Source organism: Brachyhypopomus gauderio, unplaced genomic scaffold, assembly GCF_052324685.1.
Source record: "Brachyhypopomus gauderio isolate BG-103 unplaced genomic scaffold, BGAUD_0.2 sc96, whole genome shotgun sequence".
Classification (NCBI taxonomy): domain Eukaryota; kingdom Metazoa; phylum Chordata; class Actinopteri; order Gymnotiformes; family Hypopomidae; genus Brachyhypopomus; species Brachyhypopomus gauderio.
In genome coordinates, this window is record NW_027506917.1 from 607,084 (window position 1) to 624,556 (window position 17,473).

The window sequence follows — 17,473 nt, forward strand, 5'->3', positions numbered from 1 at the left end:
ATGTTTTCTCAACGACCGAGCCATCCAAAGACAAAGAATCGCATCAAACATGCTACCAGTAGTTTTAAAAGTTTTGCTTCCTACCGTTATGAGTCAGTTTATCTTTCCAGGCAGTGTTTTGGGCAAACATTTCTACGCATTATTTTGACACTAGATGGCGTTAGCGCATCTAATGTCAACCTCGAATCCACAAACTTTACAGATATTACACTGCACCGTTCAGACCTACCTGGTGGACGTTCGTTCGCTTTAAGTCCAAAGAGACATAAAATATTTTTTAAATAAAAAGTCCAAAGATCGGGTTCGCTATTCAGTCGTTGTCTGGCTACATAAAATGAAAATAAAAAAGTTTTCTTATTACCATTGTATAAAATAATGAACTGATAGCCTACAGATATTTTTGTATGTTAAATTTCCCATGTGAATAATCATGGTACTGTTGCATTAAATAAAATATTTGTGACGACCATATCACAAATTGGATCATCTAGGATGGGTGTTCAGAAAAAAAGGCCATTCAGTTTGCTTAGAACGCAAACATTAATCATTAATGTGCACAGGCAATTACATTTTTTTTCAGTTCAAGACTTTATTTTACAATATATTTATTTTCAGAAATAATTATATTATATTTATAATTATAGTTGATAACTGTTAAATAATAGTAACAGTTATCAATACAATAACAACAACATTATGCTGTGTGTTACTAAATTGCACGACAAAAAAGTTTTGTTTAAGATATGTGATTGAATGTCACTTTTATAGACATGTTGCCTCCCAAGTGATCATGACGGACTGTTTGCTCCTTGAAGACAGACGGTCCTGCCATAACGACATTCTCACTAGTCACTTGTCCTTCCTCACATAAAACAGCTAGACAGTAAGACCACATAATTAGTAGTTTACATACATGTAGTTTACATACATGTAGTTTACATACATGATATCCAAACAAGTTTACATCGTCTCCTCGTTTTCAGCTTTGAATGAATATTCTATGCAAAACATTTGGAAATTGTCGACGTTCCTGTAATCTACAGATCAACGCTCAACCACAAGTGTCCCTGGTCTCAGTACAGTCCAGGCACGCGCATGATGCAGCGTCCACGCGTGGGACATACGTGCTCGTAGTGTCATTCAAGCAGTGAACTTTGGATGTTACACGCCCCAGGACAGATCCGAGCACCAACTTCCTTTAGTCATACAGCACGCACACCATCGAGTTTTGTATGTTCCTGCTGAGGAAAGTGCCAAGATGCACTGCATACAAGGGCAGCTGGAAAGGACAGAGTCTGAGGAATTACTCCGTAATATGCGAAGCAAGCATGTTACAAATTTCAACTTGAGGCTCCTGGGTAAGATGAGTGTTTAAGGCTCGAGCGCTGTCATAGGAGACGTTACCGGCGCGCGCGTTATTGTGTGTGCCGCGATGTTCTTCAACAGTTAGCTGTAGGTTATGTTTTCATTAATCGCTTTAATCGGTTCTGTTCCGAGTTTACGACTTTACGACAGCTATTAATCACATAATTTCCATAAAGTGACATATTTGCACTTGCATAGCAACACCTGCCCACTCACACACCTTAAAGCAACACAACACATACTTCCGTTTTCTCGTTCTAGACCACAACAAGCATCGCGGTGCTCTATAATGTTTATATGAAAATGCAGTTTGAGTCAACATATTAATTAAGCATTTGTAAATTATGAATTTTTTTCTTATGGTGTCAGATGGCTAGAGTGAAGTTTTTAAAACATGACGTTTTGCATGGTTATTGCATTGTAACACGATCCATGGTCAGTATGAAACGAAAGAGCTCCTAAGATGATTAGCGGGATGCAACGACATGCTTATTTGAGAAGAAATTAGTTCGAATTATAGACTTTTACATAGAGAAGCCTTTAAATTCTCATAGTAGGCTTTAATTTCTCCACTCTTCACACTAATGCTGTTAGTGGAACGCCTCAAGCAGTCATGCGAATGCGAATCCGGTACAACGTCGGTAGAACGTCACCGTTAGAACGTTAGAACGTCTTCAGAACGTTAGGACGTCATGGTTAGAACGTTAGAACGTCTTCAGAACGTTAGAACGACCTGTTAGTCAAGAGTGAGTTTAGAGATCGTAAACCATCAGGTATGGGCGGGGCTACCGTCCATGTGTAATGAGCTGTGTAATGACTTGGATGTACCTGTGTTTAGTTAGCATTTTTAATGTGAATCAGGGTTAAGGAGCATAAGATCTCTTACTCCAGACTATGTTTGAACATGATTTATTCACAGACTAAATCTAGCTTTCTTAATGCAACACATATGGATTAAAGGCCCAGGAAACCTAGTTCAAAACATAGTTGTATGATTCTAAACATGAGTGTTAAACATATAGCAAAGTCAATATGTTCTGCTCAAACACCAGTTGAATTCACTAATCAGACTAAGAACTGTGAGGGCACGATCCAAATATTCTAATGAGCAGAACTGACACGCCTCTGTCCAGGATTCAGCCTGCTCTCCTGCTCAACCAGAACACACAGTGTACAGTACGAGCAAAAGCAGGACTGCCTGACTCTTTACCTACGGAGTTACCCATGCTGATTTTGAGACCTGTCCGAGAACACTAGTTTTTGCTAGTTTGCTAGTCTTATTTAGGATGTTCCTACCTGAAGCGTGTTCAAACGAGCACAGGACTGGCACAAGCAAGGCACACGCAGGACTAAGCAAACCTCACCCTTGGTAAAGCTCACACAAGCTTTCCCCAAGATTAGGACTGTCCACTGTACACCCATATTTACAGAGTGAAAAGTCACCAATTATTCATGCTGTGCATTCTCTGTGCCTGTAAAATCAACATTCATTCCAAAGTGATATTAATAACTCCCTGGGGCTTTGAAACCATTTGAAGATATTGTTTTAAATAGGCACTGCTTTTCCTGGCACTCTGAATAATCACTTTGCTCTTTTACATCTCCTAACACACCTGAACCAAACCTGTATCCTGAATACCTGATTGAGATGTACTGGAAACTGATGTGAAAAAACGTAGAGTGTTTGGACTGGAGTGGGAAACACTTCCTGGAGTGATGGGGTGTTGCCACTTTGATGTACCAACTGACATTATTCAAACTATTAGGTCTATTGAACTGTCTTGCTATCGATTATTATATTAACACTTTATTTATTTTCTTCTTATGTTAAATGTTTAGAATGGCACGTTCTTGCCTGGCTTGGATCATATTTGACAGAACATTATGAATTTGTTTGTGTTTCTTAATTTTTAGAATCTAAAGTATTGGCGTGCCATGTATCTCCACGATTTAGGATGATGGCGTACTATATATTCAAATCAATATTAAAGACTTCAGTCTGTGATGGTTCATCATTTGAGTTATGAAAGTAACATTTCTAAAATGGCACATTATGACCAAATGGATAAAAAAAAGGATGTGTGCTACATGTGTTCTGAGAAAGTGTAACGTGCTTTGATACCTTCCACGTTAACTTACTAGAGCCATGTCGGGCAACACAGCGGCTTGGTGGTTAGCACATCTGACTAGCAATTTTGGTCACCAAATTGTCGTTGTGAGCGTGAATGATTGTGTGTGTCAGCGTGATACCTAACCTAATAACGTGAGTGTGTGTGTGTGTGTGTGAATGACTGCGTGTGTGCATGCCCTGTGGTGGATGGTGCTCTGTCCTGGGTATTGTCCTCTCTCCTTGCGTGCGATTCAATCCTCAAGGGGGATGAGTCTTCCAGTTGAGAGTACGCCATATATGATTGGCTGCCGCTTCTCACCGGCATGTGACTGACTGGAAAATATGTACGTTAATTGTAAAGCGACCTTAGATTCCTTGAAAGATTCCTTCATTAGTTCATACAGCATGTTAACATCTGTTTGTCCCACTGTCTTTGTTAAGAAAACAAACTGTTAATTAAATTATCCACCTCTGTTAGGTCAGCTTATTCAAAATGTGAGAGCCTGCATCCTTACATCAGAAAAATGTCAGAATACGTACATTTGGTCTTATTCAGTTTGCATTGGTTTCCTATTTCGCGGCCAATGTTTAGGATAATTTGCAGTTGTAGCGGGTGAAAGATCAATTAATTTAATAAATTTCTTATATAAATATAAATCTGGAATTGGGTTCCAGAGAATATTATGCACCCTTGGTTTTAATAGTTTGATTTTGGGTGAGCTTGCAGTTAGTTTATCATATCTTTGTTTATTTAGTATTGTGCTTTATTAACTTGTCAACATAAACTTTTGAAACTACAACAATGCTCTATAAATAAAGATGATCGTCTTCTGTTCCTCCCTGAGGTATGGAAGGAGATGTGGATTTGCAGTTTCTCCTGAGTGGCGCAGATCTTCTGAAGGTTCGCTCTGGCTCCTGGAAGAAGACACGCTTTTACAAACTACAAGAGGACTGCAAGACCATGTGGCACGAGACCAATAAGGCCCTGCGTCCTCGACAGACATGTGAGCCCGTCCCCCGTGTGTGTTTTGTTGAGGATTCTTTGCCTGTGTGCGGTGGGAGTGCTGGTCTGTCCCTCCTGTTCTGGGCGTGTCTGTGACAGGAAACGGCCCAAGTCCTGTTTCCTGTCATTGCAAACATGTTTGAGTTGCAAAAGTTCACGTCTGACTCTGTCTGATTCCGTCTGATTCCGTCTGATTCTGTCATGTCCTTACCTTTTATGAGGTTTAAGTGGTGAGGACTTTTAATCGCGGCACCTGGAATTGACAGCACTAATATATATATATATATATATATATATATATATATATATATATATATATATATATATATATATATATATATATATATAGTACTTAAGTACTATATTTAAGTAACATAATCTAAGTAATTTAAGTAAGACTTTTATTGCTTTTACCTGGGTGAGGTGTTAGAGCCATTCAAAAAATCTCAGCCTATGTACAGAGAGCAAACAGCTGTGTACATATGCTGTTAGAAATTGCCGTATTAGATTGGATCAAAGTTCAGTTGTCATGTCTACAAGTGCTACAGTATCACCAACTGTTTCTGCAAGTCCAGTGAGTAGAGTAATCGGTTCTGGGACTGCTCCCTTACATACTCGGCTCTTGAAGGTCTTCTGGCCCGTTTGGTCCCGACCATGATCTCGCACAGATCCAGAAGGATGCCGTGTGTTTCTTGCGCTCCACAGTCTCCGTCGAGGACATAGAGTGCGTGCGGCCCGGCCGTCAGACGGAGGGTCTTAGGAAGTACACGGAAGAGGCGTTGGAGATGAGGGCCTTTTCAATCCTGTTCAAAGGCCGCCGTAAAAACCTGGACCTGGTCGCCGCCTCCGAAGAGGAAGCCAGACACTGGGTCTCCGGCCTGCAGAAGGTCATCACCAACCTGAAGAGCCTCAGCCAGCGTCAGAAAACTGAACAGTATCCTCAACGTTGCCATGGGTTTCATAGAATGTCATTTACTTTAAACGTGAAGTATGCTGGTATTATTAGGCCACTCTAGCTATCATGTCATGATAACCCATCTAAGACCCTTTAATGCGGTCTAAACATGAAAATCCCACTGTTTTGAAAGCTTCACATCATAATATAAATTGTACAACTGGGCTGCCCAATACAGATAATACAGACTTATTACACATACGTAGCATCATTATTGCAAACAATATCTACATATTACCAACCTTAACACTACCAATACTTAAAAGGCCAGAATGTTGTACATGGTTTGTTGTACATGGTCTGTTGTACATGGCGTGTTGCATGTGGCGTGTTGCATGTGGTCTGTTGAACATGGTCTGTGGTATGTAGCATGTTATACGCAGTGGTGGACGAAGTACAGCAATTATGTACTTGAGTAAAAATACAGTTACCTTGCATTGAATATTACTCAAGTAAAAGTAAAAGTATTCACCTCAATTTTTTACTTGAGTAGAAGTACAAAAGTATCTGCCTTCAAAAATACTTAAGTATTAAAAGTAAAAGTAAAAACCTTTTTTTTCTTAGCGTCACATCAAAACCCCTAGGCCTACTCGATCAAAAAGTGAACAGGAAACAGTGCCTTACATTTGCCTAGCAAACACAAAATACACAAAACTAGCCTATATTATCCTCACAACATTCATCTCCAAACTTTATCCATATTAATAATTCACACTAGAAAGGTAGACAAGTGGACAAACCGTTTAATATGAAAACATAATTCACCACCAAACAGTTATTTCGAACCGGCCACTTCAGTCCTAGCTTGGGGGACTTTTTCTGAGGTTCTATGTTGTCCACCACATGGCGGGACAGGGAAGCTAGAAGCTACTGAACTCATAATATTAAACTTGGCCAAATAATTAATATAATAATAATCAGAGTTGCCAACTCTCACGCAATGAGCGTGAGACACACGCATTGACTGTCTTTACCAGAGACCGTTTTCACTCGCACTACACTTCACATACATTCGATTTCTCACACTGAAAAAAAATCTAGTTTATTTACATCTGATCTACATCTATGATTCAATGAGTTACTAGTTCACTGTGGCGCCAACCACTGGCGATCGATCGTGACATAATACTTAATTTGTGTCCAACAATTTACACTCGCCGCCACCCCCACCCCCACCCCCCGCCAACATTTTACACACATGCCGCCGCCCCGCCCCCCAACCCTGATAATAATTTTAATAATTTTAATAATTTTGCTTCGCTCATATTTACTTGCCTTCGCCTCCCTCATAGGAATAAATTGCGAAGTTCGCTTCGCTTGGCCAAATTCGCGTGTATGTGTCCCCGGCTTTAACGTTTGATGTGGGAGTCTCCTGTGTTAAACTGGCGCTTAGCATCTCCACAGATTGCAATTCGGGTACTAGCACACTGCTTTGGATAAAAGCATCTGTTAAATGTAGTGTACTTCAATGTGATATAATTAACCGGGGTATATAAACCTACTAATCTAATGGTGAACTTACTTCGATGTGTTTTTTCAAGTTTGACAGCGAGTTCATAAATGATGACAGCGATGTGTTCTTCGGAATGCAGAGGAGGAATACGAATAATTCTTCTTTTCGAGGAATACAAACACTTCGGCTAAATAAGGCCAGGGGTGTTGGGGGAAGACATCTGTTGCAGCCATGTCAGATACTCAGCCATTTAGCGTACAAATCTTAATCTCTTACTGAGCGCTGATTGGTTATAGTCTGTGACATGGTACACTTTTACCTTTCGGTATTTTATTAAACGTTGATTTAAAAATGAAAAAGGAACGAGATGTTTCTGTAAATGTAACAAAGTGAAAAGTACAAATTTTCGCTTTGAAATGTAGTGAAGTAAAAGTATAAAGTCTTACCAAATAAAAGTACTTGAGTAAAGTACAGATACATGGAAATGTTACTTAAGTACAGTAACTAATTACATTTACTTAGTTACTGTCCACCACTGGTTATACGTGACGTGTTGCAGGTGGCGTGTTGCACGTGACCTGTTGCACGTGGCCTGTGGTACGTAGCCTGTGGTACATGGGCCTGTGGTACGTGGCCTGTTGTACGTGGCCTGTTGCACGTGGCGTGTTGTACATGGTCTCTTGTACATGGCGTGTTGTACGTGGCGTGTTGTACGTGGCCTGTTGCATGCGGCATGTTGCACGTGGCGTGTTGCACGTGGCTCGTTGTACATGCCGTGTTGTACATGGTCTCTCGTACGTGCCGTGTTGTACATGGCATGTTGTACGTGGCATGTTGTACGTTGTCTGTTGTACGTGGCCTGTTGCATGTGTCGTATTGCACGTGGCGTGTTTTGCACGTGGCGTATTGTACATGGCCTCTTGTACATGGCATGTTGTACATGGCGTGTTATATGTGGTCTGTTATATGTGGCGTGTTGTACGTGGTTTGTTGTACGTGGCGTGTTGTATGTGGCATGTTGTACGTGGTTTGTTGTACGTGGGGGTATGTGGCGTGTTTATGGAGGTTCTGCCCTTACATTAGACCTTTAGTTGGATCTTCAACTGTTTGCGCAAAGCGGACATAAACGGCGACAACAAGATGAGCCAGGAGGAGCTAAAGACCTTCCTGAAGAACATCAACATAGAGGTGGACGACAACTACGTCAAGCTGCTGTTTGAGGTGATAGCTTTATCACAAACTAATTAAAAATGAAATGACCCTATTGGCTATCAGTAACTCAATATGCACAATTCACAGTCACTTTTTGTGGTTGAAGCCGCCTCTCTCTCTCTCTCCTTCTACAGGTATGTGATGAGTCCCATCGTGGTTTTCTGGAGTTACAGGAAATTAAGCATTTTTATGAGATTCTGACCCAGAGGGAAGAGATTGATGTGATCTATGAAGAGTATGCCAAGACCAGTGGACTCATGAGTGCCGCAAACCTGCTGGAGTTCTTGTTGAAAGAGCAGAAGGAACAGGTGGACCTGGCTTATGCCATCCAGCTCATCGAGAAATATGAACTAGACGATGCAGGTACACTCTTCACGCTGAGTCCATCAACTCTTGAATCCTCTGAGTTTTTACGTTCATTGTGTAACGTTCATCTGTGACGAGGCCGTGCAGTTTCACACACACATACGCATGTTTCTTTTGCCCCCAAAGCCAAATCGAAGCAGCTTATGACAAAGGACGGGTTCCTACGGTACCTACAACAGCCCGAGGGTCTGGTAATGAAGCCAGCTCACAAGAGCGTGTACCAGGACATGAACCAGCCACTGAGCCACTACTTCATCTCCTCCTCACACAACACCTACCTACTGGAGGACCAGATCAAAGGCCCTAGCAGTACCGAAGCCTACATACGGTGTGTGGGACATAACGTTCACAGACAAACACAGGAAACACGCTAGAACAACGAACAGGCCAGAATCCTCAAGATAAACAATATTTATGCCCCAAAAGGCTCCTGAATAAAGTCCCTTTGTTGGCCTGTAGTCAATGTTTATTACACCTAACTTACAGCTGTAATAACCTCCTGACAGAGCCTTAATGAAAAGCTGTCGTTGCGTGGAGCTGGATATCTGGGATGGTTCGGACGGGGAGCCAGTTATCTACCATGGCTACACCCTCACCTCCAAGATCCTCTTCAAAGATACCATCAAAGCCATCAAGGAGTATGCCTTCAAGGTTTGCTTTCATTTCCTATTTTTGTGCATTTATCCAAAATGGATAGAAAAATATGAGTTTATGTGTGGGATATTTGACAGTTTACAGTGCTTGTAGAACATTGCCATGACCATGCTAATGGTTCAAGTCATTCAGAGATGTTGATGTCAATGACCACTATGACACGGTCACGGTGGTTTTATGTTCAACAGCGAGTTTCGCATTAGTCAGCATGCATGTAACGCCCTTCCCACACTTTCTCTCAGACTTCAGATTATCCAGTTATCCTGTCCTTGGAGACCCACTGCAGTGTGGATCAGCAGAGGTTGATAGCTCAGCACATGGTCACCATTCTGGGGAATGCCCTGATAACTAAACCCCTGAGGGACGACATGCCCACGGAGTTGCCCTCTCCAGAGGTGAGTCACAGCTCAAAGCTCAAGGTGTCTTCAGGAGCACTTTAGCCAACCATGGCTAACATCATGTTGCGTTTTACAAATCACTTCATTCTGATTGGTGGCAGCAGAATCCTCTCTTCATAAGATTGGCTGCGATCTAAAAGGGCGCATTACCGTTTCCTGGGTAACTTTGAAAGAACCAATGAGACAATCAAATAGCTGCTAAACCACCTCTGTTTCCTGAATAGATGCAGGATGACCGTTTAACCTAAAACCTTGACATTCAGTCAGAGACTGCGGTGGCCAAATGGTGTAATAACTGTACACTATACCAGACTTAAATACAGCAATCAAGAGTAAAATATTAATTTATATTACGATGTTATAGATCTAATTGGTCAGTTCCATTATCTAACAAGATGGATTATGGCTGCACTTCTGTGTTGTGTCATATCTCACTCTTTGATTCTCAGCTACCTCCTACAACTACTACATTATCCACCCGAGTATTCTGAAAAATCTGAATTATTTAGGGATGGTGGCGTACACATGACAGCATTTCGTTACGGTCTTTCTTAGCGCTTTCTGGGATGACGCATTGACACATCAGCCGTAATGACTGAGGAGTTGTTTTTATTGCTTGGGGTAATTGTAGCTTACCTATTATGCACGTCTATTCACCTCAGTCAAGGTGTGGTGTTGGTTCTGGGTCTACTTTAGCAATGGAGTTCACTACTGATCCTCTTTGGGTCACATGTATGTCTAAAACTTCACTGCTTTCATTTTTTAAGGTACAGTTCACAAAAAAAAATGCTAGCCTCACAAACACGCAGTGAAAGCTTGGGTGACCTGTTTGCATGTTCCCTTTTGTATAATGTTAAATAGGTCTCCCAAGCTTCTTTCTGGTAAGTTTCTTCATTTTCTCTTAGCCAGAGGACATTTTCTTTCAAAGCTGTGGTCACCAATATGCTCCTGGAGGTCTACCTCCCTGCTGAAGCTATACTGTCTTCAGAGATACTTAATGTGGTGGCAAACCCGGCAGTATGATAGATCTTCAGGAGGTGGGTGTGAACGAATGGATAGCCACTTCACTAGCGGGGTGAAATGACAACTACACGTGTCAACACTGTGTCCCTCAGGAGCTGAAGGGCCGTTTTTTGGTGAAAGGGAAACGACTGAATAGGCTGGAGGCCTTGTTCTTGGATGAGGAAACGGAGGAGGAAGAAGTCGTGACGGAAGAAGAAGACAGCCGCGACGATGACGAGGAGGAAGATACCCAGAGGAGTTCATCTAACATAGAGGTGTTACACTGAGATCCCGCAACACCAGTGAACTCCTTCGGTCTATTGCATGGATGCGTGTGAACTTTACTTTGGTTCCTCTAACTCGACTGTCGTCGATATCAGTAATTATTCCTTTATCATTTCAGAAATCAAAGATGCTGAATCTAGCCAAAGAGCTCTCTGACCTTGTCATCTACTGCAGAAGTGTTAAATTCCATGGATTTGAACACGCACGAAACAACCAGTCCTTTTATGAAATATCCTCATTCAAAGAAGGAGATGCGATGAAGCTTGCAGAGAAGTCTGGTAAGTTGGAGATGCTGCTTACGGCAAATGGCCACCAGCACGTCAGTTGAATTTTGTTGCTTATTGTGTAGATCATATTTAAAGGCCTTTACCACCAAGGAGGAACAGCTTAGTTACCTGTGACTGTTATATTTAACACAGCCAATGAGTTCATCCTCCATAATGTGGACAAGCTCTGTAGGATCTACCCTTCGGGATTCAGGACAGACTCCTCCAACTACAACCCAGTGTGTCTGTGGAACGCCGGCTGCCAGATTGGTAAATAATAAATAAACAAATATCTAAATAAGTAAGTAGGTTAGTACGTTATAGTAAACATGCATGCAGCAATCCCAGGAACACATTACAACCTGCCGAGTCTACTGCAAAGCACAGTGCCTACCGTATTCAATCCCTATGAATGTACACCAACTTGGGCTTCTCTGCTCTTTCAATAAAATGCAACAAAATAGATTTTTTGAAGCTAGAATAATGTATAACTTATTTTAGTTTTAACCCAGTCCTGATTTGACCCCAAAACTTTATGCTCAACATACCTGCACCACCTGGGAGTTGGCTGGAATGATGACAAAGGTTTGAGTGCTTGAAAAGAAATAAAACAAAGCAATGTAGCACACATACTGAAATAATTAACTGTACAGACAGAAAATATGCATTATGCGCCTAACTGCCTTGTTGTTATTGTATTGCTAAAGTAATTTATTGGGTGGTTGGTAGTGTGTCATTAGAGGAATGGACCAGAGATATTTGTGTTTGTAGATGTGCTTCTTACAGTATGGAATTACATTTCTACAACTATTACTTTGAATCAGACTTTGTGGAGGGCTTCAAATAGCCGTAAATAGATGTTTGAGAAGCCTCTGGTGTGTTCAGAATATCCATCAAATTTATATAGGTCAGATTTGTGTAGGTTTAGTAAAACATTGTCACTTTGCAACACTTTCTGATTCCAGTCCAAAGCACTGGACTGCCATGATCTTAGAGTTCATGAGTTACAGGCATCAAATTCAGTTTTTAAAGGTCTTATTTTTACATTGATACTCTGCATCCAACAACACGTTATGACTAAAATGTGTACTGCGGCGATAACAATATGGCAACCTTGAATCAGACCCATACAAAACAACCAAACTTGCTACAGCGCTACAAGATGTTGTGAATGCACGTGCAGCTTGATTTTGACTTAATGAAGCATTGTGATTTTATAGTGTTGTGGTATGAATAGCAAATTCCTGACAGAACAAATCATTGGCTTGAATGTAAACGTGTTTGGTTATGTCTTCGGTCTTCGTCGGGGGGGAAAGGCCACCAGGTTCGTTTCAAGCACTCTGGTGACTAGACAAGACTAGAGTCTTGGCGCCTGTGTTGTGTGTCTTGGGTCAAGTTGAGCAGTACTGGAAACACGAAGGAAGAGGATCTGATTGGTTCTTTAGTTATCAATCAATCAATCAATCAAAGTTTATTTGTATAGCACTTTTAACAACTCAAGTTGTCGCAAAGCAGCTTTACAGGGTTTACAAGGTTAACAATACTATGGGTCCAGAACCCTAATGAGCAAGCCAAAGGCGACAGTGGCAAAGAAAAACTCCCTATGTGGGAACAGTTATGTGGGAACTGGTCCAGTTATGGCTGTGTAGATGAGCACTGTTTTCATCTAATGCGAGACACTACAGGGGGCCAACGTAGGGAGCACGGTTAAGAGGGTGACCCAGGAACACGTGTTAGAGACGTTGTGTAGTGTCAGAAAGTAAAGGTCCACCCATTTGATTGAATTATCTCTGGAATCTACATCACTGGTGAGGCTTTCTTGTAGACTGGAAGACTAGTAATTACTGGATAAAATAATTGTCAATATGACATACAGTGCAAGAAGTGATTGAGTGCTTGGATCATAATACTCATATTACTAAAAATCTTTACAATCTTTTACAATTTACAATACAATTTACAATCTTTTTTTTATTTGATTTTACTAAATGATTATTTAGCATTGCAAACATTTAACCTGCTACATTGTGACAACCCATAAAAAACTGATACCGAAATCTTTTTTTTATATAGCACAAGCCAGTTTTGTAGCAGTTGCTTTATTCAGGTCACAGATATCTTAATGACCACTGTGTGAAGAGTAATGCTCTTACCTTTGTCATTCAGTGGCCCTCAACTTCCAGACACCATGTCCGGAGATGGACCTGAACCAGGGTTTGTTTAGCCAGAACGGCATGTGTGGCTACGTTCTAAAGCCACCCTTCCTCAGACGCCAGGATTCCCCGTTTGACCCCGTCGGTCTAACCAGGGGACCCTGGCTCAAGCACACGGAGTTTCACGTAATGGTGAGCATCGCCCATCCATACAGGCAGAGAGTGTTCAGGTGATAATTCATCAATGCTTTTTTAAGGAAGTTGGATGCAGCCAAAATAATCTGACATGGTTGGTTGGCAGCTGAAATGTCCTACAGGGTACAACAGAAGTGACTATGCCCCTGTGCGAGGTCACTTAAATGTCAAAAGTTTCAAATCTGTATCATCGCTCAATAGCGAAAGTACTTTCAATAAAAACAATTTGATTAATAGTTTATTGCATGAACATGGCCATAAAATGGCCTGTGAAAACCATACCTTCATTATCTCTGGTCCTATGGGCCTTATGTATCTGGAACATTATATTCCCTGCTGTATGAGGAATGAAGCACGACGTCTTCATGGCCCCACATGGAAAACAACTGCCAGTAGAACTGGAATAATCTGAATTATTTCACAAAGACGGAAAAAGATACAGGAAGATTGGTTGCCAACAAAAAAATAATCAGTCGAATCTGCAGCAGCGACGTGTAGAAAAAACCATACGATCTTAACCAGAGTCGTAGTCTCCATCTTCCCAAGATGACACCACGGTCAGCGTGCTACCTTCTCCATCCAGCGCTGAAGAGCAAACAAGCACATGCTATAGACTTGATACAGGTATTATTAACAGAAATAGGAGTTTCTGCCACAGGTCAACCTATATGGATGCCACTGAAGGAAAAAGCCTTTGCTAGCTCTTTGGCACAAACCTTCAAGATTAAACACTGCTGAAGAACTGAAAAGAAGCTTGATGGATATTGGGAGCACATTCTTTGGTCAGATGATACTGAGATCAATCTTTTTAGCTATGATGGGGACCAGTATGTTTGGTGGGCATCTAGCCAGGACCATCATCATAGTGAATGTCATACCTGACAGCGATACACTAAGATGGGAGTGTGATACTCCCATCTTTTTTTTTTTTTTTTTTAAAGAACAGCAAAACACCTCTCCAAAAATGTGTACAGCAATGGCATTCTCTGTGCCAAGGAGGACTGTATAATAATTATTATTATAAATAATGGACAAATGAGAGAAAAAAAAGATTTAAATCTGCACAGAGTTCCTACTATGGGGCTTGTATGTTAAATATAGTGAATCTACACTCTTCGTTTCCAATTTTACATTAAAGCAAATACCCTACTGTTCAATTCAGTAGTAATGCCATTATTATAAGATGATACAATTTTTAATCATTTGACATTTAAATGATTTTGCACAAGGCTGAACTCACTCCTGTTGAATACTGTACAAAAGCCACATTTTATTTATTATTTTGTGCTCGGCTTGGTAGGTGATCTCGGCTCAACAGCTACCCAAAGTAAACCCAAAGATATCGTCCATCGTGGACCCGCTGGTGCGTGTGCAGATCCATGGGGTGCCAGCAGATATGGCGGAGAAAGAGACGGATTACATTGTGAACAATGGTGAAGAAACCCAACGCCACCAACACCTTAACAGAACCTGCCAATGAAATGAGATTAGATGGTCAAGAACAGCGTGTTAACTGCTTAATGAAGAAATGACGATCTTCATATTTATCCTATAATGGCACATAAAGGAAAATATGTTTGCATATTACATACTGTTTTCAAAGAGAAACTCGGCTCATGACAAGGTCCTGTTTAAACTAGAAGACCTTCGTTTCAAACACCAAAGAGCCGTAGCTTCCTGGGGAAGTACAGTACCTTTCTAAAACCTCTTTTGTGAAAGTTTTTCCCTTCTGTAATAGGGTTTTCGGTGTTTTTATTTCACCTCAAAGCACTGAGGGAATAAGGATATGGTGGTTCCCACAACACTGCAACTAGCATTTGCAGTGTCATCACAAATGTTTTCATGTGACTTATTTCCTTGTTATTCAGGAGTAAACTGCCTATGTAGCAAACTGAAACATGATCCACTTCTTGGACAAGCACCACTATTAGTGATGACAATTTCTTACACTGGCTTAGCAGTCTTACACTTACTTCACACTTGTCTACATTAAGACTGCCAGACTGCAGATTGGTTGTGGAGGCTGCTATGTTGGAAGATCCAACCCACCTCTTGATATACAAACACTACTGGTCTTAAGTGGATCAGGTTCGCAGGGTAGATCTCCTGGAATTACTTGGGCACCTCAAGACTTCACAATCTCAGTTTGGTGGAGAAGTGCATAAATTCCACGAGCCTTCCTAGTTCATAAAATCTGAAACTTTTACCTCTAGCACAATTTGGTACAGGAACATAAGAGAATTTTTATTCATGTAGAAAGCTCAGTTATGGGGGAAGACATAACACACTCTCTCTTTGGCAAAGGTTTCAACCCCATGTGGAACAATTATTTCCAGTTTGACTTGTCCGTCCCCGAACTTGCGTTGGTGCGTTTCGTTGTGGAGGACTACGACGCCGTATCCAGCAACGATTTCATCGGCCAGTGCACGATACCCTTCACAAGCCTACAGAACGGTCAGTGATCACATGCCTCTGTGCAAGTCACAAGAACCTCAGGAAAGTCCCAACTGACATTATTTAAATCCACAATTTACATCTTACGTTCGTGAGATTTGAGTTCCCAGGACCTTTCAGTCTCACAATAATTACACAACTCAAGGAAAAAGTCCCCACACTTCCTCGTTAAGTAAAGTTTGTAGTTTTTGAGAGAACATTATTGCTCACTGTGTTATTGGTTTTCACCCACAGGCTACAGGCACGTGCCCCTGTTCAACGAGAACGGAGACCTTCTCTCGTCCGCTGGACTTTTTGTTCACACGATGGTCACAGACGCCGAATAGCTGGGCTGTCTACGCCAACTCCACGTTGCCGACGTTCCGGTGATGTTCAAACCCGTCCAGCTTACCAGGAGGCAGAGCGATAACACACATCTCAGGTGCGCAGGAAGCAGACGAGAATATGAACGAGGACTTGCTTGGGGTTCCTGAATACTGAATAGGGGTGTTTGAGTGCCATTCACACGTCCCATTCAACAGGCTTATGGCTCACTGTGTACAGCTCGGGTACAATGAGAATCTGAAAATGTATTCAAATATTCTGACGAGACAAGATGGGGCAGGCAGAGAAAATTAAGACACAGTACTATAAATATAAAACTCATGTCTTCACCAGTCCATGACTTACATAAATATGGACATTTTTAAAGCATCTACTCCCAAAAATATGCACACAGTGGGTATCAAAGGTTAAGTGGTGCAAAAAAAGCAATGAAACCACCACTGATACAGATATATACGGTTTCCTGTAAGTCATTCCCATTTTTTTATGGCTCCAACTTCTACACCAGACTCTCAAAGAATGGTATTTTATAGCCAGCCCACATTTATATCACTTGTAATCATTACCAGACATTTCCGGTAGAATTATCATGGCATTGCGGGGGGGGACGACACTACCCAAGCTGCAAAAATGAGGTTATCATTTGGTGATGAGTGCTAGTGTCTCCCTAGTGCTGCCATCTGGAGTACTTGACGTGCATTAGAAATTACAGCCACTACAGCAGAACTGTGTAGAGCCATCAAGTCACAAACTCCACCCACACACAGTCATCTGAGAAGGTTTTGCAACACGAAACCACACCATGCTCCGGTTCTGAGCAGTTGGTAAATAACTGACAGTCAACCCCTAACCAGTCCTAACACTGTACTTTTATAGAGAATGAGGGGGGAAAATATTTATTTATTTTTAATCTGCATAAGTGCACACTAGACCACCTATGCAGACCAAAGTTAATAATCCTGAAATTGGAGGTTTTAACGATACACTGAAAGCTGGATGGTGTGGTCTAGTTCACAGTACCGTTCCCTCAGTTATCTTAAGGGAACGCCATTTTTGGTGCTTCAATAAACAAACTGCATTGTGATTCTTTCTCCAACTTAAAACACATGTTTTTTCCACCTGCCTAAGGAAAATATTCATATCACTGTACTGTATAATAATGTATAAATCCCCCATTTAACTACACGCTGGAATTTGTATTTCCTTTTGTGAATTAATTATGGTTAAAGCTGACTTCAAGAAGGTCCAACTCCTTATAATATTACATTTATACTACAT

The 17,473-nt window shown here is 41.2% G+C and overlaps 1 protein-coding gene across 2 annotated transcripts; it reads left to right on the forward strand.

Annotated features, from left to right (window-relative positions):
- The first annotated feature begins 1,105 nt into the window (after positions 1-1,105).
- plcd1b (phospholipase C, delta 1b) lies at positions 1,106-17,380 on the forward strand. Of its 2 annotated transcripts, XM_076992710.1 has the most exons (15): positions 1,107-1,358; positions 4,321-4,479; positions 5,184-5,412; positions 7,978-8,107; positions 8,233-8,461; positions 8,591-8,792; positions 8,971-9,115; positions 9,361-9,513; positions 10,632-10,793; positions 10,922-11,081; positions 11,223-11,339; positions 13,236-13,414; positions 14,718-14,850; positions 15,722-15,871; positions 16,106-17,380. In XM_076992710.1, the coding sequence occupies exons 1-15, from the start codon at positions 1,259-1,261 to the stop codon at positions 16,195-16,197; spliced, it is 2,340 nt and encodes a 779-aa protein (XP_076848825.1). In that variant the 5' UTR covers positions 1,107-1,258; the 3' UTR covers positions 16,198-17,380. The 2 variants fall into 2 exon arrangements, with proteins under 2 accessions (XP_076848826.1, XP_076848825.1); XM_076992711.1 differs by lacking the exon at positions 16,106-17,380 and having other exon boundaries at positions 1,106-1,358; positions 15,754-15,871.
- The last annotated feature ends 93 nt before the right edge of the window (positions 17,381-17,473 follow it).

What these genes read in the sequence shown, in the direction of transcription:
- plcd1b (XM_076992710.1), top strand. Translation starts at nt 1,259, where the DNA reads ATGCACTGCATACAAGGGCAGCTGGAAAGGACAGAGTCTGAGGAATTA. An exon ending in GGAGTTCATCTAACATAGAG is followed by an intron (nt 10,794 to 10,921) that starts GTGTTACACTGA and finishes TTATCATTTCAG; the next exon opens with AAATCAAAGATGCTGAATCT. An exon ending in GGATTACATTGTGAACAATG is followed by an intron (nt 14,851 to 15,721) that starts GTGAAGAAACCC and finishes TCTTTGGCAAAG; the next exon opens with GTTTCAACCCCATGTGGAAC.